Source organism: Scyliorhinus torazame, chromosome 6 (genome assembly GCF_047496885.1).
Source record: "Scyliorhinus torazame isolate Kashiwa2021f chromosome 6, sScyTor2.1, whole genome shotgun sequence".
NCBI classification, from domain to species: domain Eukaryota; kingdom Metazoa; phylum Chordata; class Chondrichthyes; order Carcharhiniformes; family Scyliorhinidae; genus Scyliorhinus; species Scyliorhinus torazame.
In genome coordinates, this window is record NC_092712.1 from 105886777 (window position 1) to 105913339 (window position 26563).

Below are 26563 nucleotides of genomic sequence, written 5' to 3' on the forward strand. Positions count from 1 at the left end.
AAGTTAACTCCGTGTCAGAAAATACTATATTAAAAATTGTGTTCAAGTACTTTTGCGTCCATGGATCAAAGTTAAAAATTCTAGATTTTAATATTATACCAACATTATTTGTCATTGGAACAGAACTGAAATCGTTTTCCTTGGGAATTTTTGCTGCAGTGATTAATGGGCTTCTAGAATGAAACAGTTTAGACAAAACACATCATGATTTGGGGCAGCACGGTAGCATTGTGGATAGCACAATTGCTTCACAGCTCCAGGGTCCCAGGTTCGATTCCGGCTTGGGTCACTGTCTGTGCGGAGTCTGCACATCCTCCCCGTGTGTGCGTGGGTTTTCTCCGGGTGCTCCGGTTTCCTCCCACAGTCCAAAGATGTGCAGGTTAGGTGGATTGGCCATGATACATTGCCCTTAATGTCCAAAATTGCCCTTAGTGTTGGGTGGGGTTGCTGGGTTATGGGGAAAGGGTGGAGGTGTGGACCTTGGGTAGGGTGCTCTTTCCAAGAGCTGGTGCAGACTCGATGGGCTGAATGGCCTCCTTCTGCACTGTAAATTCTATGATCTATGATCTATGATTTAAATTGTATGACTGTTATAGGCGTCAACCTGATGGATCAAATGACGTTTTCTCAGTGAAATCATTTACCAACTATTTTTTGGCATGAATAGGAGGATAGATATTCAGAAACACAATTATGCCGAGAAATAGTCTGTTAACGCACCTGCAATACATTTTGTTCAAAACCTCAGATTCATATATGCAACATATCAGTAAAAAATACTTTGCTGGTGGACTTTTCAATTTGTGATGAATAATGGAATTCAGTATTTTAAAATACTGATGATCGAGATAAACACACACACCAGTAAAGGATGCTTTATCCACCCAATTCCCATACCATTAGCAACAATTTCATATTGTTGACATGCGGGTTAAACCTTAAATTTAAACAAAAATGTAAGGATACCATCTATGTAAAGTATTCGTACTCCCCAAGCAAGAGCGTTGGACAGAATGTTGTTTCCAGGAACAAATTCCTACATTGAGGGACAGGAGGAAAGGAAAATGCACATCAAACTTCTATCAGAAATATTTCAGAAAACAAGACCATAGAAGTGAATACTGTAATCATTTATTTTTAAACATCTATTAAATGACACTCAAAATACTGTCAAGACATTAGTGCATGTCAGAATCATCTGGGATAAAAAAAAAGGCATGAAACTCATCTGATAAACCTCAGCGATAATTTCAAATACAAAATTAAATAAGGGAGGCATTTTATTTTTTTTAAAACCAAATATTTAAAAAATTATAAACACTTTTTGTTATGATCCTTATTATTTGCTTCACTGTTCTCTCAGTAGAACACGTCTCAATGGCAGTAATGAAGAAAGGAGTATGGTGGCAGTGAGTGGAAAGGAGAGAGAAAGAAGAGTGGATAGGGTGAAGTTGACCAAAGACAAAAAGGTCCAAAATGTAAATGGGACAAAGAATCTAGTTTATTAAAGCTTTTCCATTTAACCACAAGACACAAGTCTCCAAAATCTAATCCAACACAGAGTGATCATTGTTTTACATAAACATAGAGGAGACCAGCAAATACTCCTACAACTGGTTCAGATTATCAATCGTTGTAGTCAGCATCTCCTTTCGTACGGACAATGAATGGATACCAGAAAGAGTGGGGATCTCGGGATAACAGGATAAAGTCATGTGAACATGGTACCATAGTGCAACTCCTCCCCACAGGACAACCAAGACAGAGCTAAAGAATATACGGGATCCCTTATAGGTTAAAATACAGCCAATCGGGACCTAACTCAGCGTCCCAACACCATTGGTACAAGACACGGCTTGGCAGAACACTCTTGTATACAGGAGCCAGTAAGCCAAGAGTTCTTACAGCATGCCAAGACTCGCAACACAACAAACCTCACTCCTCTCCAACCAAATCAGAGGCACCTTTCAGGCCTAATAGTTCTAACAGGGGGTTTCCTCACCCATGAGGATTTAAGGCCATACTAACCACCCATATACCAAACCACCTACCCGCCACCCTGCTGTGGTGCTACTCATCTTATCTATAAAATGTGGGCACGAAAAAACGTATTTCTGTTCTAACCTGCCTGCTTACCATTGGCTGTGGACTAATGACAATCCCACAATCCTGTGGGAGTATGAGCTTCCCCAATGAGGGGGGGGCGGAGAAACCATTAGTAAACTCCAAGTATAAATTAAGCTGGCCAGTTTGGAAACAGCAGGAAGGAGTGTGCAGCAAGGGAAATTGCTGCTGCTGTTATATATATATATATATATATGTTATTGTAAATAAATGTTATTACTTTGTATCCTTAAAACTCGTGCTGGATTCTTCGTGGCCCTCACAAAACTGGCGACGAGGGTTAAAGTGAATAGCTGTCTACACTGCTGAAGCCACCTCCCTGGATTTTTGTTGGATACAGATTGGAAGTTGTTTTCTATTATACCATGCCTCTGTACGGACGTTTGGATGTTTTTGATGCTGCGCTGGAAAGCTGGAATCAGTACACACAACGGATACGTTACTATTTCCAGGCAAACAAGATCACCGAAAACGAGCGCCAGGTGGTCATATTGCTCACCGCCTGCGGCCCGCATACGTTTGGGGTGATTAGGAGCCTTACGTACCCAGCTGCGCCGGACAACAAAACGTTTCATGAACTTGTGAATATAGTGGGGCAACATTTTAACCCAAACCCGTCCACGATAGTCCAGCGTTACCGGTTTAATACCGCTGGGAGGACCCCTGGAGAATCCCTTGCCGATTTTCTATCCAGGCTACGCTGGATTGCGGAGTACTGTGACTATGGTGAGACCTTGTCAGAAATGTTACGCGACCATTTGGTTTGCGGTATTAACAATGAGGCCACCCAGAGAATGTTGTTAGCTGAGCCAACATTGACTTTTCAACAGGCCATTCAAATAGTATTGTCCTGAGAGAGCGCAGAACGAGGAGTGCAGGAGCTACAGGGAATGGAAGTGCATGCCTTGGGGCGTAAGCCCTTCCGTCCGAAAATGTCCCCCAGCACTCCTGCGGTACTTTGGGCGAGGCAACGTCCGGACCGACGCCAGTGGCCGTCGGACATTCCTCCCCGAAGGGAGCCTTCTCCAGAACCAATGGATGAGGAGTCATGTCCGTGTCAGACTTGTAGGCGCCGACCCCGTCGCGGACGGCGGTCCTGGGGGCGCCGTCGTTCCAACCGAAACTGGGAACAGCCCAGGGGCCGTAACTGGGACCAGCCCAGGGGCCGTACCTTCCATGTGGATGAACCTGCGGCGACTACTCCTGAGGACGTGAAGACGGAGGACGACTGCCTGCAGCTGCATTGTGTGGCAGCTCCCCGTGTGGCCCCCATTAAGGTGACAGTACGGGTCAATGGCCACCTGCTTGAGATGGAGTTGGACACTGGCGCAGCGGTCTCCGTGTTCGCCCAGAGGACATTCGACCGCATCAAGCAGGGTATACAGACCCTTACATTAACCGACTCACAGGCCAGGTTGGCCACCTACACGGGGGAACCACTGGACATTGCAGGAACTACAATGACCCCTGTTGTTTATGGACGCAAGGAGGGGCGTTTCCCACTTATCATGGTGCGCGGCCATGGGCCCAGCCTGTTGGGTCGGGACTGGTTGTGCCATTTGCGGTTGCAATGGCAGCACATCCTCCAAACAGTTTCTGAAGGGTTGACTGAGGTGCTAGGACGATACCCAGATGTATTCCAGTCTGGTTTGGGGAAAATAAAAGGGGCCATAGCCCGTATCCAAGTCAAACCAGGAGCCATGCCGCGCTATTTCCGGGCGCGCCCGGTGCCTTACGCCTTGCTCGAGAAGGTAGAAGGGGAGCTCACTCGTTTGGAGAGTTTGGGTATTATCAGGCCCGTCCGTTTTGCTGACTGGGCAGCACCAATTGTACCTGTAATGAAGCCAGATGCCACAGTTCGCTTGTGTGGCGACTATAAACTTACAGTGAATACGGCTTCCCGACTCGACCGATATCCAATGCCTCGCATAGAGGATCTCTACGCGAAGCTTGCAGGTGGACTCTCGTTCACAAAATTAGATATGAGTCACGCCTACCTGCAGTTGGAGCTGGTCCCTGCCTCCCGACCATATGTAACGATTAATACACACGGGGGCCTGTATGAATATACACGGTTGCCCTTTGGAGTATCCTCTGCCTGCGCAATTTTTCAACGTGTTATGGAGGGCATTTTGAGAGGTTTACCACGTGTTTCTGTCTACTTAGATGAAGTTTTAATTATAGGGATGTCGGAGCAGGAACATTTGGAAAATCTGGAGGCTGTCCTTCGACACTTTTCGGAGGCTGGAGTCCGTTTACGTCGCACAATGTGCGTATTTCAGGCAAAGGAAGTAGTCTACCTAGGTTATCGGGTGGACTGCGAAGGTTTGCACCCTGTCGCAGAGAAGGTGCGTGCAATCAACAGGCCCCCGCCCCGACTGACACTTCGCATCTTTGTTCTTTTCTCGGTCTCGTAAACTATTACGGGAAGTTACTCCCCAATCTGGCAACTACGCTGGCCCCTTTGCACCTTCTGCTGAAGAAAAATCACACCTGGGTTTGGGGTCAGCTGCAAGAAACCGCTTTCCGGCGGGTAAAGCAACAATTGTCGTTGTCTGGGTTACTAACCCACTATGATCCTGGAAAGCCTTTGCTCGTCACATGTGATGCATCCCCGTATGGTATTGGGGCCGTCCTGTCCCACAAGATGGATAACGGGGCCGAGCGACCGATAGCTTTCGCCTCCCGCACATTGACTGCAGCGGAGAAAAAGTACGCGCAGATCGAGAAGGAGGGCCTGGCAGTGGTTTTTGCGGTGAAACGCTTCCACCAGTACGTGTATGGCCGCCATTTCACTATCGTGACTGATCATAAGCCTCTGCTGGGACTTTTCAGAGAGGATAAGCCAATACCGCCCATTGCTTCCGCACGGATCCAGCGCTGGGCTTTGTTGCTTGCTGCATCCGAGTATTCTCTGGAGCACAAACCAGGAACGCAAATAGCAAATGCCGACGCACTGAGCCGATTGCCTTTATCGACCGGCCCCATGTCGACCCCCACGACCGGTGAGGTGGTTGCAACCCTAAATTTTATGGACACCTTGCCTGTCACGGCATCACAGATCAGTGAGTGGACCCAGACGGAGCCAGTCCTGTCAAAGGTTCGGCACATAGTCCTGTATGGTGGGCAGCATAGACAGCTCCCAGGCGAGTTGCGGGCATTTTCCTCCAAGCTGTCAGAATTCAGCGTGGAAGACGGCATCCTCTTGTGGGGGACGCGTGTGATTGTCCCGGAAAAAGGCCAGGAGCTGATACTAACAGACTTGCACAATGGGCATCCAGGTGTGACCAAAATGAAAATGTTGGCCCGGAGTTATGTCTGGTGGCCAGGCCTCGACACCGACATTGAGAAGGTGGCCCAAAACTGCTCCATCTGCCAGGAGCATCAGAAGCTTCCGCCGGCCGCGCCCCTACATCACTGGGAATGGCCAGGGTGGCCTTGGGCACGCTTGCATGCAGATTTTGCAGGCCCTTTTCAAGGATCCATGTTCCTTCTATTAATTGACGCCCAGTGTAAATGGCTAGCGGTGCATAAGATGCAGGGGACAACGTCCTGCGCAACAATTGAAAAGATGCGTTTGTCTATTAGTACGCATGGCCTCCCCGAGGTGCTGGTCACGGATAACGGCACTCCATTCACGAGTGAGGAGTTTGCGAGGTTCACGAAGATGAACGGCATACGCCATATCCGCACTGCCCCATACCACCCGGCTTCAAATGGGTTGGCAGAGCGCGCAGTGCAGACATTCAAAAGAGGCCTAAAGAAGCAGTCTTCCGGATCAATGGGCACGAGACTGGCTCGCTTTTTGTTTATGTATGGGACCACCCCCCCCCCCCATGCGGTGACTGGGTAGCTCCCGCAGAACTCCTAATGGGCCGGAGACTTCGCACCCGCCTTAGTATGATTTTCCCGGACATTGGCGCAAAAGTACGCCGCACACAAGAACGGCAGGGACAGGGAATTTCTCGGCATCGGCCGATTCGGCAGTTTGTGCCCGGTGACCCAGTGTTCGTTCGGAATTTTGCTGGTGGTGCCCAGTGGGTTCCTGGTGTAATCTTTCGCCAAACGGGCCCTATATCTTAGCAGGTGCAAGCCCAGGGTCGTCTCCAGCGCAAACATGTAGACCACGTTTGGTCCAGAAGACTATCCCCTCAAAAGATTCCCCGTCCCCGGAGCTCATTTCTACAGCCGCAGAGACCAGAGACAAGGGAAGGTAGTCCTCACAATCTTCCACTGGTGCCTCACTCGAAGGTCGTTACAGAACCGAATGGAGATAGAGACGCTGACATGACGGATGCAGCAGACTCTGACTCCGAGATGGAGACACAGGATGCATCAGAGGGGGAATCCTCGGGTCCACGGACCGTGGATGTACAACCGTTGCGCCGTTCATCACGGAAGCGCCGGTCTCCTTCTCGTTACACGCCGCCTGATCCAACGCCGCGTGCAAATGGTGTCCGGCCTGCGGCAAAACGAGTCCGACGCCCTCCTTCGCCAGGGTCTTCGGTGGATTCCTTGTACTTTGGGGGGGGGGGGGGGGGGGGGGGGGGGGATGGGATGTTATAACCTGCCTGCTTACCATTGGCTGGGGACTAATGACAATCCCACAATCCTGTGGGAGTATGAGCTTCCCCAATGAGGGGGGCGGAGAAACCATGAGCAAACTCCAAGTATAAAAAAGCTTGCCAGTTTGGAAACAGCAGGAAGGAGTGTGCAGCAAGGGAAGTTGCTGCTGCTGTTATATATATATGTTATTGTAAATAAATGTTGTTACTCTGTATCCTTAAAACTCGTGCTGGATTCTTCGTGGCCCTCACAAAACTTTCCTCAGTGTAAAAGAAAGAATTGCAGCACATAAAAGCAAACAGGTATACACAGCACACCAATCTTGTCAAACAACCAACGCAGCACGATTTTACATAAGAACATAAGAATTAGGAACAGGAGTAGGCCATCTGGCCCCTCGAGCCTGCTCCGCCAGTTAATGAGATCATGGCTGATCTTTGTGGACTCAACTCCACTCTCCAGACTCAGCTCTTCACAGTATAACAGGCAACAAATGCTTCTGTGTTCATATATCATAAGCCAGTGTCAGAATAAATGACAATAATACAAAATCAGAAGTATACTCACAAAGCCAAAGCCATGCGAGGTTAGCACTGCTGCCTCACATCAGCAGGGCCTCAGATTCAATTCCGACTTTGGGTGACAGTCTGTGTGAAATTTGCACTTTCTCCCCGTGTCTGCGCGAGTTTCCTCCGGGTGCACTGGTTTCCTCCCACAGACCATAAGATGTGCAGATTAGGTGGATTGACCATGATAAATTGCCCCTTAGTGTCCAAGAGTGTGCATGTTAGATGGGGTTACGGGGATAGGGTGGGGGAGCGGGTCTAGATAGGGTGTTCTTTCAGAGGGTCGGTGCAGACTCTTACTGCATTGTAGAAATTCTATGGTTCTAGGATCGTTGAGAAACATCCAGGATTCATTCAGAGTTTAAATGAAGCCCTTTGCACCTCTGCCATGTTGTCGTCCTGAAACCTTGGCCCTGACGGGCGGTGAAGACTAGTCACTTGCGGCCACCCTCCAGCCCTTCTTGATGAACACAGAAGACAAGACAACTAAGACCAGTGGTCAGACTTGTCAACCAACCCCAGGCCTCAAAGACCAATACAATAATAGTCTAAAATCTTTATTAGTGTCACAAGTAGGCTTACATTAACACTGAAATGAAGTTACTGTGAAAATCCCCTAGTCTTCACACTATGGTGCCTGTTCGGAGAATTTAGAATGTCCAATTCACCTAAGAAGCACGTCTTTCAGGACTTGTGGGAGGAAACGGAGCACGAGCGGAAACCCATGCAGACACGGGGAGAAGGTGCAGACCCGCACGGGCAGTGACCCAAGTCGAGAATTGAACCCGGGTCTCTGGCTCGGTGAAGCAACAGTTCTAACTACTGTGCTACCGTGCCGCCAATGTGCTCCATTAAATGCTAAACGCCCAGCCTTCAAATCAAGATTGTGAAAGCATGGCAGCCAGTTCTCAAATTCGGCCAGGAAATCATCCCCAGCTCCCCTTGGGAGACCAGGCGCAAGGATATTCCTTGTCTAGCCCCATCGCCCGAATCAATCGACATACCATGCAGCAGAATTTCCAAGGACAGAAGGTGAGCCCCCAACGAAGAAACTGCTCCATCGACAGGATTCTTTTCTCCACTTCGTCCCTTCTTTCTCGCAGTTCATCAATTTAAGTACCAATAATCTATGCTGGGGAGCCAAGACCATCGTCCACACCTTCATTCACAATGGCAGCCATCATCTTGACGCCAATGGCATCGCCGAAGCATAAGGCCACGCACCAGCGAAACCACCACTGCAAACTGGACCCCACCCAGCCGTCTCGGGACATGTCTCAGTCAAACAAGGATTTTCTTGACTGAACCCGAATCGCTACAGTGCAGAAGGAGGCCATTCGGCCCATTGAGTCTGCACCGACCCTCTGAGAGAGCTCCCTGCCTATGCCAAATCCCCACCTTATCCCTGTAATCCCAAGTAACCGTTAGACACTTAGGGGCAATTTATATGGCCAATCCACCTAACCTGCACATCTGTGCACTGTTGGAGGAAACCGGAGTAGCCAGAGGAAACACACGCAGACATAGGGAGAATGTGCAGACTTCACACAGACAGTGACCCAAGGTTAGAATCAAACCCGAGTCACTGGCACTGAGGCAGCAGTTCTAATTACTGTGCCACCCTGTTATCCATTGCCAAAATTTAGCCAGGAGATTAAAGGAGCATAGTGCAGATTATACACATCAGGATCAAATGATTATGGGTTGTGCATCAGAATTTGAAAAAAGGATTAAAAGATGAGTAGCACCAGAGTTCACAAAACACAGCCACTCCTGTGCTTCTATCACATGACACCCCCCCCAAAAAAATTAGGAACAGGATTAGGCCGCTTGGTTCCTTGACCTGCTCCACCATTCAATAAGATCATGGTTGATCTGACTGTAACCTCAACTCCATTGTTCAGACGCTCAATAACGTTACAGTCCCTTGCTCATCAAGAGCCTACCTACTTCTGCCTTAAAAATATTCAAGGCTTCTGGTCCCAACATTTTTTGAGTAAGAGAGTTCCAAAGATTCACTACCCTTAAGAAAATAATTCTCATCTTGGTCTTAAATGGTCGGCCCCTTATTTTTAAATAGTGGCCCCGAATTCTAGATTCTCCCACAGGAGGAAACATCCACATTTCCATATCCACACTGTCAAGAACCCTCAGGATCTTATTTGTTTCAATCAAGTCGCCTCCTACTCTTCTAAACTCTAGTGGATATAAGCCTAGCCCGTTCAACCTTGCCTCATAAGACATCCTGCCCGTTCCAGATATTAGTCGAACAAAGACTTTGATGAGGTTCCACATGGAAAACTAAAAGGGCAAATACACATGGAATACAGGGTAATTTGAAACGGTAGTTTCAAAATTGGCTTAATTGTAGGAGACAGAGGATGATTACAGAAGGCTGCTTTAGGGACTGGAAGGCAGTGTCCAGTGGCATACCACAGGGACCCATGTTGGGGCCCCTATTTAAAAAATGGCAGATGGAATTTAACCCTGAAAAGTGTGAGGTAATCAACTTTGGAAGGAGTAATTTGACAAGGAATTATTCAATGAAAGGCTTGACACTATGAAGTTCTGAGGAACAAAAGGACTTTAGCGTGTTTGTCCATAGGTCTCTGACGTTAGAAGGGCAAGTTGGACACTTGCCTTTATCAAGCGAGGCTTAGATTCCAAAAGCAGGGAGGTCATGTTGGAGTTGTATCGAACTTTGGTGAGGCTACAGCTGGAGTACTGTGTGCTGTTCTGGGTTGCCACATTCTAGGAAGGATGTGATTATACTGGAGGGGGTGCAGAAGAGATTCACTAGGATGTTGGCTGGGATGGAACATTTAAGTTATGAAGAGAGGTTGGATAGGCTTGGGCTGCTTTCGTTGGAGCAAAGATAGAAGGGCGACCTGATTGAGGTGTACAAGGATAGGAAGCAGCTGTTCCTTTAGTTGAAGGGTCAGTTACGTGGGGACATAAGTTCAAGGTGAGGGGCAGGTTTAAAGGGGGGGGAATGTGAGAGATGATGGTCCGGAATGCACTGCCAGGAAGGGTGGGAGATGCGGGCTGTCTTACATCCTTTAAAACGTACCCGGGTCAGTAGTTAGCACATCATAACATTCAATGCGGTGGGCCAAGTGCTGATAAATGGGATCAGGTAGGGAGATCAGGTGTTTTCACATGTTGGTGCAGACTCCATAAGACCATAAGACATAGGAGCAGAATTAGGCCACTCGGCCCATCGAGTCTGCTCCGCCATTCAATCATGGCTCGTTAGGGGCTGGTTTAGCACACTGGGCTAAATAGCTGGCTTTTAAAGCAGACCAAGGCAGGCCAGCAGCACGGTTCAATTCCTGTACCAGCCTCCCCGAACAGGCGCCGGAATGTGGCGACTAGGGGCTTTTCACAGTAACTTCATTTGAAGCCTACTTGTGACAATAAGCAATATTCATATTCATGGCTGATATTTTCTCATCCCAATTCTCCTGCCTTCTCCCCATAACCCCTGATCACTTTATTAATCAAGAACCTATCTATCTCCAACTTAAAGACACTCAGTGATTTGGCCTCCACAGCCTTCTGCGGCAATGTGTTCCACAGATTCACCACCCTCTGGCTGAAGAAATTCCTCCTCATCTCTGTTTTAAAGGATCGTCCCTTCAGTCTGAGATGGTGTCCTCTGCTTCTAGTTGTTCCTACAAGTGGAAACATCCTCTCCACGCCCACTCTATACAGGCCTCGCTGTATCCTGTAAGTTTCAAATAAGGGCAGCACGGTAGCCTTGTGGATAGCACAATTGCTTCACAGCACCAGGGTCCCAGGTTCGATTCCGGCTTGGGTCACTGTCTGTGTGGAGTCTGCACATCCTCCCCGTGTGTGCGTGGGTTTCCTCCGGGTGCTCCGGTTTCCTCCCACAGTCCAAAGATGTGCAGGTTAGGTGGATTGGCCATGATAAATTGCCCTTAGTGTCCAAATTGCCCTTAGTGTTGGGTGGGGTTACTGGGTTATGGGGATAGGGTGGCGGTGTTGACCTTGGGTAGGGTGCTCTTTACAAGAGCCGGTGCAGACTTGATGGGCCGAATGGCCTCCTTCTGCACTGTAAATTCTATGTATGTATCCTTCTAAACTCCAATGGGTACAGACCCAGAGTCCTCAACGTTCCTCATACGAAAAGTTCTTCATTCCAGGGATCATTCTTGTGAACCTTCTCTGGACCTTTCCAAGGCCAGCACGTCCTTCCTTTGATACGGGGCCCAAAACTGCTCACAATACTCCAAATGGGGTCTGACCAGAGCCTTATACAGCCTCAGAAGTACATCCCTGGTCTTGTATTCTAGCACTCTTGACATGAATGCTAACATTGCATTTACCTTCTGAGCTGCCGACTGAACCTGCACGTTAACCTTAAGAGAATCGTGAACAAGGACTCCCAAATCCCTTTGTGCTTCTGATTTCCTAAGCATTTCCCCATTTAGAAAATAGTCTATGCCTAAATTCCTCCTTCCAAAGTGCATAATCTCACACTTTCCACATTGTATTTCATTTGCCACTTCATTGCCCACTCTCTTAGCTTGTCCAAATACTTCTGCAGCCCCCTTGCTTCCTCAATACTACCTGTCCCTCTACAGATCTTTGTATCATATGCAAACTTAGTAAAGCCTTCAGTTCCTTCTTCCAGATCATTAATGTATCTTGTAAAAAGTTGTGGTTACAGCACAGACCCCTAAGGCACACCACTAGTCACCGGCTGCCATCCTGAAACTCTCTGCCTTCTGCCAGTCAGCCAATCCTCTATCCATGCCAGGGTCGTAACCGTAACACCATGGGCTCTTAACTTATTTAACAGTCTCCTATGCGGCACCTTGACAAAGGCCTTCGGGAAATCTAAATAAATCACGTTCACTGGTTCTACTTTATCGAACCTCCTTTTTACCTTCTCAAAGAACTTTTGTCAGACATGACCTCCCTTTGACAAGGCCGTGCTGACTCAGTCCTATTTTACCATGCACTTCCAAGTACTTCGCGATCTCATCTTTAATAAGACTCTAAAATTTTACCAATGACCGAAGTCAGGCTAACCGGCCTATAATTTCCAGTCTTCTGTCTCCCTCCCTTCTTAAACAGAGGTGTTACATTAGCCATTTTCCAGTCCTCAGGAACCCTTCCTGCCCCCAGTGATTTCTGAAAGATCACCACCAATGCCTCCACAATTTCCTCAGCTATCTCTTTTAGGACCTTGGGGTGTAGACCATCCGGTCCAGGTGACTTATCCACCTTCAGACCTTTCAGTTTCCCCAGAACCTTCTCCTTAGTGATGGCCACTGCACTGACCTCTGCTCCCTGATTCTCCTGGCGCTCTGGCATCCCACTGATGTCTTCCACCGTGAGGACTGATGCAAAGGAACTATTCAGTTTGTCTGCCATTTCTTTGTTTCCTATTATTACTTCTCCAGCCACGTTTTCCAGTGGTCCAATGTCTATTTTTGCCTCTCTTACCTTTTATATATTGAAAGAAACTCTTCCTATCTTCTTTTATATTACTAGCTAATTTGCACTCATATTTAATCTTCTCTCCTCTTATCGCTTTTTTAGTTGTCCTCTGCTCGCTTTTAAATGATTCCCAATCTTTGGCTTCCCACTAATGCTTGCCACTTTGTATGCTTTTTCTTTTGCTTTTATGCTGTCCTTGACTTCCCTCGTCAACCATGGATGCCTTGTCCTGCCCTGAGCATGTTTCTTCCTCCTATGGGCTTAATTTCTGCTGTGCCTCCCGAATAACCCCCAAAAACCTCTGCCATTGCTGTTCCATTGTCTTCCCTGCTAGTCTCCTTTTCCAATCAACTCTGGCCAGCTCCTCCCCCATGTCTTAGTAGTTAGCCTTATTTAATTGTAATACCGTTACATCTGACTTCAGCTTCTCCCTCTCAAACTGCAGGGTAAATTCTATCATACTGTGGTCACTGCTCCCTAAGGGTTCCTTCACCTTAAGATCCCTAATCAAGCCTGCCTCATTACACATCACCAAATCCAGAATTGCCTGTTCCCTAGTGGGCTCTATCACAAGCTGCTCCAAAAAACCACCACTTTTCTTGGGATCCACTACCAACCTGATTTTCCCAGTCCACGTGCATATTGAAGTCACCCATGATTATTGTGATATTGCCTTTTTTACATGCTTTCTCTATCTCCTGATTTATTTTCCGCCCTACATCCTGACTACTGCTAGGGGGCCTGTACATAACTCTCATCAGGGTCTTTTTACCATTGCGATTCCTCAACTCTACCCACAGAGATTCTGTGCCTTCTGATTCAATATCGCTCTTGCTATCGATTTAACTTCATTCCTTACTAACAATGAAACCCCGCCCCCTTTGCCCATCTACCTGTCCTTTCGATAGGACACGTATCCTTGTATATTTAAATCCCAGCCCTGATCCCCTTGCAGCCACGTCTCCGTGATTACCACAATATCGTACCGGCCAATTTCAATGTGCGCAACAAGCTCCTTTACTTTGTTCCATATACTGCACGCATTAAGGTGCAATACCCTCAATATTGACCACCGCCCTTCTCACACTTGTCATCTATTTTGCTCTGGCTGAGGATGATGTTCTATTATTTTTGTTCTCCATTTCCCCTTCAGTTATGACACCATCTAAGCTAACGCTCTGGTTCTCATCCCCCTGCCATGTTAGTTTAAATCCTCCCTAGTGACACTCGCAACCCTCCCAGCCAGGATATTGGCACCCCTCGAGTTTAGATGTCCTTTTTGTACAGGTCACACCTGCCCCGGATGAGATCCCAATGGTCCAAAAATCTGAAATCCTCCCTCCTACACCACTGGTTTAGCCACGTGTTTAGCTGCACTATCCTATTTCTGGCCTCACTGGCACGTGGCACAGGGAGTAATCCTGAGATTACAACCATAGAGGTCCTTCTTCTTAGCTTACGGCCTAACTCCCTGAACTCCTTCTGCAGGACCTATGTCATTAGTACCTATGTGTACTACGACCTCTGGCTGTTCACCCTTCCCCTTCAGGATGGCCTGTGTTCGTTCAGAGACTCAATTGGTTGAAGGGCCTCTTCTACACTGAGATTCTGTGTAACATTCTCTGAACTACTTTCAATGCATTTACAGCCTTCCTTGAATAAGGAGACTTTATTTTGTCTCACCAATGCCCTGCATAACTGAAACATAACCTCCCTACTTTTGCATTCAATTACCTTTGCAATAAACAATAACATTGTTATTTTTCCTAATTACTTGCTGCATACTAGCCTTTAGTGACTAGCGCACCATGACATCCAGGTGAATCTGCATCTCAGAGCTCTGTAATTTCTTGCCATTTAGATAATCTGCTTTTTTATTCTTCCTGCCAAACTGGACAATTTCACTTTTCCCCACATTATACTCCATTTGCCAGCTCTTTATCCCTCACTTAACCTATCTATATACCTTTGTAGCTACCTCACGTCTTAACTTACTTTCCCACCTATTACTGTATCATCAGCTTGAAGTGGAACAAGGCAGCAAGATATGACAATATTGTACCAGAATTTATGAAGCAGGTGGGGCACCAAGCTCTTTCCTGGCTGATCCAGTTTTACACGATGGTCATAAATTCCAACACCATTCCAAAGAAACGGCAGACAGCAAATGTTATCGCCACACCAAACCTGTAAAAGTCTCCATACTTGCAGCTAGCTACCATCCAGTCTGTCAGTTCCATGTAAAATCCTTGAATGCCTCATCCTTCAGCACAGATCTCCAATCATAGAAGTCCTACACGTCGGCCAAGCTGGTTTCCACAAGGTCCGCAGCACAGGGAAACAGGTACTGGCCCTTACCACCGACTTTGAAAACAGCTTTCAGAAAAACTTGAAGGCAGGTGCAGTGTTCCTTGACCTCACAGCTGCCTATGACACCTTTGACTAAGAACATCAGAACACTGTTGAGTAATCAAAGGTCTGGAGTTCACCTTTGACAGGCAAAAGGTACATGGAAAAGACAAACCAGTGGAAATCCCACAAGGCTCAGTACTTTCTTCAACACTGTTCAACTTGCACACAAATGACCTTCCATAATAAACCTCACAAAAATTCAGATATGTAAACAACGTAAACCGCCGACTTCTACCAGGCCCTAAACGAGTACTTGTCAACACCTGCACAATATTACTACACGCACACACACTCCCATCAAGAAGGCCGATCTGGAAAAACCCTCCCATACAGGATTTCCAACGCCTGGACGAATGAATGGGAATCATTGAACATGACAGACAAGCACCTGGTCTCAAACCCAACCCAACAGCTTCCTGGTTTCAATCTTCCGAGGAAGGGTGGCCCACCCTCAACAGGTTCAGGACCGGCCACAGCCTCTGTTTGGCGAACCTCCACAGATGGGACATTAGTGTCAGCCCACTATGTGCCTGTGGGACAGAGCAAGCTATGCATCACATCATAAAAGAATGTCCAATCCACAGACTCAGCGGAGGCCTATCCGCATTCAACACAGCAGGACTGGAAGAAACTGCTTGGCTTAGGGACTTTGCATTCTCTAAATAAATAAATCAGCAAATTTAACAACCGTACCTTAGGTCCCTTCATCCAAGTCATTTATATAAATTGTAAAGAGGAGTACCAGCACGGATTCCTGTGGCACACCGCTCATTACATCTTGTCAACCCAAAAATGACCCATTTATGCCTACTGTTTCGCATTAGTTAGCCAGTCTTCTATCCTCTACACGATGAGCTTTTATTTTCCCCATTAACCCTTGATGTGGCACCTTATCAGATGCCTTCTAATCATGTAATTACCATACATCCACTGGTTTCCCTTTGTCTACAACACATGTTCCCTCTATAAATAACTCCATTAAGTTAGTTAAACATGATTTCCCTTTCACAAAAGCATGTTGACTCCGCTTGTTATAATATCTTTAATAACAGCTTCTAACACAAGCAACATTAGTGTACCTTCTATTGCCATCAAGACTGGACCAATGCATTTGTATCAAATCACCGAAGTGACCTCATTATTTCCCCATTCCATGCAGTTAGTGCATGTGACAGTGCATGTGATAAAGGATGACGTCCATACCAACAACAGAACATAACCTTGATGGATTATGTATATGCAAAGCAAAGAACTACAGAAGTCAATAGTTTTGCAAACTATTTGCCAGTGTGATGCCATTTCATCTCACTACCATCTTTGCAAGGACAATTAGGAATTAGGGGTGGGCACAAAGCTATCATACCAGTAACACCCACATCTTACGAACGAATATAGAGATAGAAATCTTTTTAAAAACTTGACTCCAGCAAAAACAAAACATCAAAAAAGCAAAATAGAAACATTCAGCATAATTAAAGTTTGCAATTTATCGATCAACATAGATTTTAAAGGACTTTGTAAAAATATTATTCAACATAGGTTTCAGCCAAGTTCTTTGTATTCCCGGGCGACAAAAGACTCAGTGAAGCCCCTCGTGTTACCCAACCCCCACTCATTGTAATCTTCCTCTCTCATCGTGAAACTTGGTGGCAATGTGAGTGATGAGGATGATGTCAAGAGGCTTTGAGGTGATTTAGACAAGTTGACTGAATGGGAAAATACATGGCAGATGCAGTGTAATGTAGATAAATGCGAAGTTATCCACTTTGGACCGAGAAACAGAATGGCAGAGTATTATTCAAATGGTGATAGATTGGGAAATGTTGATGTACAAAGGGATCTGGGTGTCCTTGTACACCAGTCACTGAAAGCAAACATGCAGGTACAGCAAGCAGTTAGGAAGGCAAATGGTATTGTGGCCTTCATTGTAAGAGGACTTGAGTACAAGAGCAAGGATATCTTACTGCAGCTGCGAGACCACACCAGGTGTATTGTGTGCAGTTGTGGTATCTTCATTTAAGAAATATTTCTTTTTCCCATAAAGGGAGTGCAGTGAAGGCTCACCAGAATGCTTACTGGGATCACAGGATTCTCATATGAGAGGAGACTGGATTGACGGGGCCTGTATTCACCAGAGTTTAAAAGGATGAAAGGGATCTCATTGAAAACATATAAAATTCTGACAAGGCTGGAAAAATGGATTTAGGGGTGTTGTTTCCTCTGGCTGGGGGTATCATAGTATCAGGAGGCCGGGTAGGCAATTTAGCACTGAGATGAGGAGAAACGTCTTCACTCAGGGCGTGGTAAACCTGTGGAATTCTCAATCACAGAAGGTTGTAGAGGGGGAGTAAGTAAGTAGATAGATTTCTAGACTCTAAAAGGTGCGAAGGCTTATGGGGGGAGCATGGCGTTGAGATAGAGAATCAGCCATGATCATACTGAATGCTGGAGCAGGTTTGAAGGGCCAAATGACCTGCTCCTATTTTCTACAGCCAGAAAAGGATGAAAGTAGAAGCAAAAGCTACCAGCAAAAGCAAGGATGGAAATAACTTGTGTTTCCCCCATAGAGAAAGACACTGACAATAACCAGCCGAGTAAGTACATACCTGGCTCTTTCAGTGGTATATAAAACACCAGAGGGCTATCAGACCTGAATGGGCATGCAAAGACTTGCTCCCCTGTGTATAACTAACAGGTACTGTAGTTATACAGTTTACTATACACATTGAGTGGCAGCAAAGCCCTAGGCTGACATAAATTACAGCAACAAGTAACAGCTAGTTATTCATGGTCATCAATCTTTAGCTTCTCCTGGAAAATTCAACATCAGAACTCTAACCAGAGATATTTTGACTGACTGAAGCACAGGGCCCAAACCTTCAAAAGGTGAAAACTCATACAATTAAAATCCAGATTCAATAACACTGCTTTACGCCCCCACCCGTGGGCCAGCCAAAGCCCACAGAGTCTTGGGCTCTGCTGCTCCTTCGCCTTACTCACGACCTACCAAGCCCGTTGGATTCCTAGGGCGGGTTTTTCCATGCAACATGCTGTTTCACGACGGTGGAGGCAGCCCGCCATCGGCCAATGGCAAGATCTTCTGGTCCCGCTTTTGCAAATGGAGTTTCCCATTGAATGCACCCCTCGCTGCTGGGAAACCCGTGAAGGGGGTGCACCGTCGGCAGGACTAGGAGCTCCCATAGGCACAAAATCGAAAAGTTCCGGCCCATAAGTGGAGTGATTGGCCTCCACTGCCTTCTGCGGCAAAGAGCACCACCCTCTGGCTGAAGAAATTCCTCCTCATGTCAGTTTTAAAGGACCGTTCCTTTAGTCTGAGATTGTGTCCTCTGGTTCTAGTTCTTCCTACAAGTGGCCACATCCTCTCCACGTCCACTCTATCCAGGCCTCGCAGTATCCTGTAAATCTCAATAAGATCCCCCCTCATCCTTCTAAACTCCAATGAGTACAGACCCAGAGTCCTCAACTACTCCTCATATGTCAAGCTCTTCATTCCAGGGATCATTCTTGTGAACCTCCTCTGGACACTTTCCAAGACCAGCACATCCTTTGTTAGATACAGGGCCCAAAACTGTTCACAATTCATATCTGCCATGATTGAATTGCAGAGCAGTCTCGATGGCTGAATCGCCTAATTCTACTCCTATGTCTTATGGTCTTAAACACAAATAGCCAATCAAACTAAGTTACCCTTTCCTGATCTATTACAAAACTTAGGAGTCAATGCCCAAGGGAAATCTTACTGTATGAATCCTGCTACTGTCTACGATCATTGTAAATTACCCTCTGTAGTTACCACATTCTTCTCACCATTGTTGCATAGTAGGCACATTGGGTTTGGACAAATGCGCCCTTTATAAGTGGTGCAAGTTGTGTTCATTTTCATAGCTCTTCAGTTTACAATCAAGGCCATTCTTTGGTTTACAGCTTTTGGGTGTCTGGACCAGTTCTTCTAAACTGTTTTATCTTTAATATTTTTCTAGAATGTTGTACTAGATGACCTAGGATTATTCAAATTTAAATTGTATCTATTACTGTTTCAGCTTTATATTAAACTTAATTTCTTCCAATTTCTGATGCTTGCGGTCAGTGATTATATACATTATTTAAAATGATTTAGGGCCATTTTCATATTGGTTCTAGCACATTACTTATCAAAAAGACCGACTTCATTACATCAGGTTGCACTTAGTCCACTACTATTGTGGACAGTATCAGAGCTGAATAATGCAAACACATTTAACATTCAGCATTAGTAACTGTGAACGATTAGTTAAAATTAAGCAGCTGAGTTACCCAAAATAAACAAAAGGAGCAATCATTTAAAATTCACGACTTAACATTTAGTTTTAAATTGCATTAAAATAGAATTAAAAATGTTGTTTCTTTTGCATGTGTTTCTTGATTCACCACTTACCTGTTCCTTAATAACCTTTTTGACAAAGCTTTTTCCTCTGCTTACCTGTTAATTAAAAACATTAAATCAACATTTTTGAGGCAGAAGATTTAGCATTTTTGATGACTCAGTAAGAAACAGTCAGCTTCAAACAGGTTTTTAAAAAAATCAATCAATTTGATTGATGTTTTGAATTCAGACTAATTAGGCTTCAATACTTTTGACAAATTGAAGTGCATTGCTGCACCAAAATAAAAAGAACTTCCATTTATGCAATTCCATTGATCCAGAAAACATCCCATGAAAATTGACATTTGGTGGGAACAATTCTCAGACACTAGAACAGAGACTGTTGAAAGCTCTGCGTGGGGAGAAAATTACAAAAGGCTAGAATTGGAAATGTTGTCACTTATGTAAAGGCAACAGAAGTTGGATTCCCTGTTGTGTAACACGTCCTTTCCTGTCAGAGCAGTTTTGAGGCCAATCAAAATCATAAACCTGTTGTCTTCAATGGCATTGCTCTGAAACAAATGTCTATCAACATAATTAGTGCTAATGAGCAGGCCAACAGAGTGAAAGACCAAACTACAGGGTATCCACATGGAAATTTTTCTTTTAAAAGTTAAAGTGAGACGGGCAGCATGGTGGCGCAGTGGTTAGCACTGCTGCCTCACTGCGACGAGGTACCAGGTTCGATCCCGGCCCCGGGTCATTGTCCGTGTGGAGTTTGCACATTCTCCCCATGTCTGCGTGGATTTCACCCCCACAACCCAAGGGTGTGCAGGGTAGGTGAATTGGCCAAGCTAAATTGCCCCTTAATTGGAAAAATAAATAATTGGATACTCTTAAATTTATTTTTAAAAAGTCAAAATGAGACAATCTTGTCAATCATTTCCTACAATAATGCAGGATTATTTTTAACAAAGAATATTTGCCAAGATTCAGCTGTGAAAATAATGAGGCTGTCATTAATCAATCTTACTAAAAACATTAGTTAGATAGCACCTTCTAATGACCCACATGTGCATAGATTGCACATGCACAGTTAAATGCGGACATCAGAATGCTGTTTCCTCAAGTTGCCCTGCTAGTCCAGAAGCTGTGCTTTATTATCTCTTTAAGAGAATCAGCATTGAAATATAGCATGAATTTGCAGTATTTAAGTGATAGATACCTGCAAAGTTACCAAAAATAGTTGTGAGTCATTCTATTCCGCTGTCGCTTTTTAAAACAATTTTGTAATAAAAGTCTTAATTATTGCCAAACGACCTCTAGCAATTAAAAATAATTTTTACAAAAGACGAGTTTTATTCAGAATCACACATTTGTAATAGCTCAACAGGCCATTAGGTTCATCGTGTCTACACAGGCCACCTGAGCAATTCATCTAGTATCATTCTCCCACCTTCATCCTGCACATTCTTCCTTTTCAAATAGAGTCTAATTCCTTTTTGAATGCCTCAATTGAACCTGTCTCCATCATGCTCAGGCAGTGTATTCAGACCCCAATCACTCGGTATGTGAAATGTCTTTTCTCTGGCCGCTTTTGCCAATTACTTTAAATCTATGATTTCAGGTTTTAATTATTGTTCAAGATTTTATAGATAAAAATGTAACTTAAAAAAAAAAAATTCTTTGCCTCCCATCTCCCTCTCTTAATCCATTTTCTTTTTTTTTTATAAATATAAATTTAGAATACCAAATTCTTTTTTTTTTCCAAGGGGCAATTTAGCATGGCCAATCCACCTACCCTGCACATCTTTGGGTTGTGGGGGTGTGACCCATGCAGTCACGGGGAGAATGTGTAAACTCCACACGGGCAGTGACCCGGGGCTGGGATCGAAGCCAGATCCTAATCGCCATGAGGTAGCAGTGCTAACCACTGCGCTACCGTGCCACCCATCTTAATCCACTTTCTGTAAATATTTTGGTGTTGAATTAACTGTTCTAATTTACTCTTCCTGTTTCAAATCTTGTCTTCTTCATTAAAAATTATTCAATCTGATTTTTCAAAAGGAGATAAAGTTATTTGCCCGTAATACCAAAATGTATTTTAATCACGGTGTATTGCAGTACAGACGTCAGTAGAAACTCTGTGCGTACAGAATGGCTGGTATTGTTATTTCGCCAGTCACCGCAAAATCCAGGCTAATGCCCAGCTTTTCCTTTCCCCCTTTTAATGAACCAGAGCATAATTCCACATTAACATCTCCGAGTATTTGAATACCGCATAGGTATTCATCAACTAAATAAATAAATTAAATTGAAATGATATTAGTACTCAAAAAAGCAAGGTAATAAAGTTTATAACTCAAAAAAGATAATAAAGTTATCGAACGTTATTTGCAGGGTAACTGGAAATGTCTAAAGTTCAGTAAATGTTTGCAGTATTTGCATAGTAATACACCCTGAAACATACCATCTCCAAAGCTCTATGTGAGCTTCCTTCATGACTTTCTTTTCGACTGCTCAGATGGGGAGACGTGTTTCCAGCATTCTGAACAGAATCTGGGCTTGGTACAGGGGAGTTCTTCCCTGTAGTCTGGGCAAATTTTGCCTCACTTCTATTTGAAATGATGTAATTAATATCTTTGCTGAGAAACTTTTCAATTGTCTATATTGAAATAAAATACAAAGGAAAAATTGATTAGAAAGGACTTTTGAAAATTATGCAGACAACATATTTTCCAGCTCTATCATTGCATAATTGGCACCAGGTTCCTAGTTTTCTTTTGATAACAGTAACTAGTATTTGTGTGGCACATTTAATGCAGTGAAATGTCCTAAGGTGCTTGAAAACACTCTGCCACATGAGGAGTTAGCAAGTCAAGTGGCCAAGACACAATATGAGAGATAATAATAATAATAATCGCTTATTGTCACAAGTAGGCTTTAATGAAGTCACTGTGAAAAGCCCCTAGTTGCCACATTCCAGCGCCTGTTCGGGGAGGGCGGTACGGGAATTGAACCCACGCTGCTGGCCTTGTTCTGCATTACAAGTCAGCTGTTTAGCCCACTGTGCTAAACCGGCCCCTAGATTTTAAGGTTTTAACAATAGGTTTTCTTAACAGAAGATAGAAAGATGGAGAAACTTAGGGCCAAGGCAGCAGATAGCACAGCTGCCAATGGACTAAATAAAATCAGAAAGTGCAAGGGGCCAGATTTGGAGGAGTGCATAGATTATGAAGGTTTACAGGCTTAGAAAAGGCAGAGTTATGTAGGAGGAAAGCTATGGAGGGATTTGAAAATAAGGATGACAATTTTAAAATTGAGGCATTGTTAGTCCAGGAACCAGTGAGGATTAGATCAGGAACCAGTGAGGATTAGATCAGGAACCAGTGAGGATTAGATCAGGAACCAGTGAGGATTAGATCAGGAACCAGTGAGGATTAGCAAACACAAGGGTGTTGGGATGAAAGACAAATTTAGCAGTGGCTTGAATGTCCACAAAGATCAAGTGTAGGATGTTGAACTGCTATGGCGCTCATTATAAGAATGAGACCTCTACCAATTTCGACTTCAATCTCATGAAAAGTGCAATAGTGGACTGACCATTTGGAAACTAGTAAATTATTGAAGTGGCAATTAAATTTTAGGCAGCATTGAAGTCAAGGAGTAATACTTCCTACTATTGTATATGTGCAGCAGCCCGCGCTACCACCTGACCATCGAATAGTCCATAATTGTATGTCTGCACAAGAAAGACATTTATATTATTCAACTTAGAAGAGCATTTTGTGATACAAACAAAATTAATGGAAAAACATACGGTTGGACGGTCCCCTTGAAGCAGAAATCGTTCACCCACACTATTTCCATGGCAGGGTAGAAGGCAGGTTGGAATTGGGCTGCCGCCTCCCAAGCAGGCAAATGCCAAGGTGGGCAGGATAGAAGGCCCACCTTTATTTGCTGTGACATCAGTCCACGTGCCCCATATCCTGCATGCCAACTTATCCAGTCTCTACTATGGACATAACTCACAAGCCTTATAATAACACTGGGAAATCTATGAGATGCTCATGTAACTGTAAAAATAAACAATGCTCACAGAACCCTTGACTGCAAGTAAACAATGCTCATAGTACCCTTGACTGTTGTACCAACAACCTTTGCTGAGCTGAATCCATTTCTGGAGTTTGGAGATTCCATTCCACAACTTTGTCAACAAAGCCTTGAGTTGAATACGTTTAAAGCCTTTTAAAAACAGATGTTTCAAAGGCTAAACAAATGGCTCACCTGTCAAAGAACTTCACTATCTGCTCCACTGCTTCAAAGGCTGAACCGATAGCTGGCCCTCTCATTGGGTCCAGTCCTTTGTGTTTGATCATTAAAAACTCAAATTTGCACAACTCAAGGATCCAGCCATTGAGTTATGCAAATGTCATAATGTTCCCCTGTCCCCAACTAAGTATTTGTCAAGTATGCAAAACCAAGTGTTAAAAAGTTGAACTTTACAATTTAAAGTAAAGGTCGATTTAACTGCTGCTTTAATGTTCAATAGGAACAGGAAGATTGCATTCCTCAGTTTCTTAAAAAATAAAACTGATTATTCTTGTGATTGTGAACATACCCCTCCTAGATCTTGTAGATCCTTCTCTAAGTTTTCAGTATGTTTACTGGATGGCAGGTCAAGGTAAAAAACTTTTCCAGTGAAAGGTTTTAATTTGATATCTGCTGCTTTGTTAACTCCTCTCTGTAATGACTTTAGCGGTCCTTTACTTCTTCCGGATTTTCCATGTACTGTTAATCCTACAATAAAGAATACTCATTGAACCACTTTAGTAGAAAATGCAGCTTTAAAAACACCATAACATTAAATAGAATCACACAGAGTGACAGGATGTAGATCTATGCCATGATTCACTACATTAGGTGTCAACCAAAACAAGACATCTGACATGAAAAAATAATTTATATAAAGATGGTGTTGTGTTAATGTCACTGGACTAATAACCCAGAGACCCAGGCTAATGCTCTAATCTCAGCACGACAGCTGGTCAAATTGAAATTAAATTAATTTAAAAAATATGAAATTGAAAGCTAGTCTCAGTAAAGGTGACCATGGATACTGTAGATATCATAGGCCACTGTAAAAATCCACTAATATCCTTTAGGGAAGGAAATCTACCACCCTTATCCAGTTTGCTTTATATGTAACTCCAGGCCCACAGCAATGGCCCTCTAAAATGTCCTAGCAAGCCACTCGGTTCAAATTTAATAAGGCCATTCAGGAACCATTAACTTAAAAACAAGGTGGGAAGAAATAAAATTTCAATCAAACAACGAGTGATTGTTATGGTTTATTCGAACTTTACACATACATGATTCATGTTGCCCGCTCCCATCCCGGAAACATATAAAATAAATTATGAAACCAGTATTAAGCCATAGATGTTAACTGCGCTACTCAGATTTATTTGACTTATCCAATCTTGCTAGAGACAAATAAACTGGAGATTTGGAATTATATAGTGCTGATGGGCTACATCCCATTCACACTCTTGTCACAAAAGATTTTACACTCTCATTGTACTCAAAACTATCGTAAATGTTTGTAGTCAGCACTTTGCAATGCAGACAATTGGACAGTGTATATTTGACAGTGCAAATATGTATTAACCGAGTATCTAACCTGTCAAGTCTCTTACATAATTAACAGGGAGCACATATGAATCAATGTTCCAGAGTAGAGATGCTTAAACTTTTTATCTTCGGGTTATTTTGTTGCATACAATTAATTCCTGCAACTAAGGGAGATTTGGGAGTTTAAAAAAAATGTGTTCATGGGATGTAGGCATCGCTGGCTGTGCCAGCATTTCTTGTCCACTCCTGAAGGCACAGGAATCAACCACATTGCTGTGGTTCTGGAGTTACAGGTCATCCAGGTCAGGGAAGGACCTGGAGCCACATGTGGTCTAGGCCAGGTAAGGACAACAGGTTTCCTTCCCTAAAGGACATTAGTGAACCAGGTGGGTTTTACAACAATCGACAATGGGTTCATGGTCATCATCACTCTTAATTCCTGATTTTTATTGAATTCAAATTTCACCAACTTCCATGGTGAGATTTGAATCCTGGTCCCAGAGCATTACCCTGGGTTTCTAAATTAGCTCATCTCGTAGGGGATGTCAGGTTAGCAATCTAATAATTTAGCAAAGTGGAAGAGTCAAGAGAGCTGTTGGTGAGGTTGAGTTTGCTGTTGTCAGTGTACAGGTGAAAACTAAATTTGTGCCTTTGGTAATATTGCCGAGGGACAGCTTGTAGATGGGAAATAGGAAGGGGCCTTGGGGGATACCAGAGGTTACTGTATGGAAGCCATTTCAAGTGACTCCCTGGATTGATTAGATAAATAAGAATGGAACCACATGACAGTCCCACCCAGACGGACGACAATGATGTTGGAGGTGTGTGTTAAAATTAGAATTAAACTAGCCAGGAGTGAAATTAGGAATTTCTTTTTCATACAAAATAGTAGGGATCTACATTTTTCTGCCACAAAACATGAGTGGACTATGGAAACGGGAGCTTTCAAGGCAGATAAATGTTTGTTAGGTAACAATATCAAAGGAAATGGAGAAAAGCTGGATAAATGGATTTGAGGTATATATCAGCCACGATCCAGTTGAATAATGGAGCACACTTGGACTGAATGGTCTATCCTTGTTCATATGTAACATGGCTAGTTGGAAAGAGCATCAAGAGATCCAAGAGATTAGTTTAGAACATGCAAAAAAACTAAGTTAAAAAGGACAGACAGAAAGAGAAATAGTTCTTTTACATTTTTGTCTTACTGAATTTGCTATACGTTCTCATTATTTGCTAAATGCTTCATCCTCACATTGCATTGGGAAGTCCTTGGCCTTGTTCACTTGGTAAGTTTGGTTTACATACAAGTAAAGATTGGTCAGTGAATCTGTTCTGGTGCATAAGGAACTGCTTAGCAAGTGATTGATGCCACTAGATAGACAGGTAAGATTTAACATGTCTTTGTGACCTTCACAAAAACATCTCA

At 44.2% G+C, this 26563-nt stretch overlaps 1 protein-coding gene across 5 annotated transcripts in view; it reads right to left on the reverse strand.

Annotated features, from left to right (window-relative positions):
• The window catches only part of LOC140424937 (protein DBF4 homolog A-like), a 67567-nt gene that overhangs the window by 24466 nt on the left and 16538 nt on the right, over nt 1-26563 (reverse strand). For all 5 annotated transcript variants that reach the window (XM_072508635.1, XM_072508634.1, XM_072508631.1 and 2 more), the window contains 4 exons: nt 24122-24300; nt 21971-22165; nt 19573-19617; nt 967-1036 (listed from right to left, as the gene is read on the reverse strand). In XM_072508635.1, the coding sequence (XP_072364736.1) occupies nt 967-1036; nt 19573-19617; nt 21971-22165; nt 24122-24300 (489 nt within the window). The remainder of the gene's footprint in view (nt 1-966; nt 1037-19572; nt 19618-21970; nt 22166-24121; nt 24301-26563) is intronic.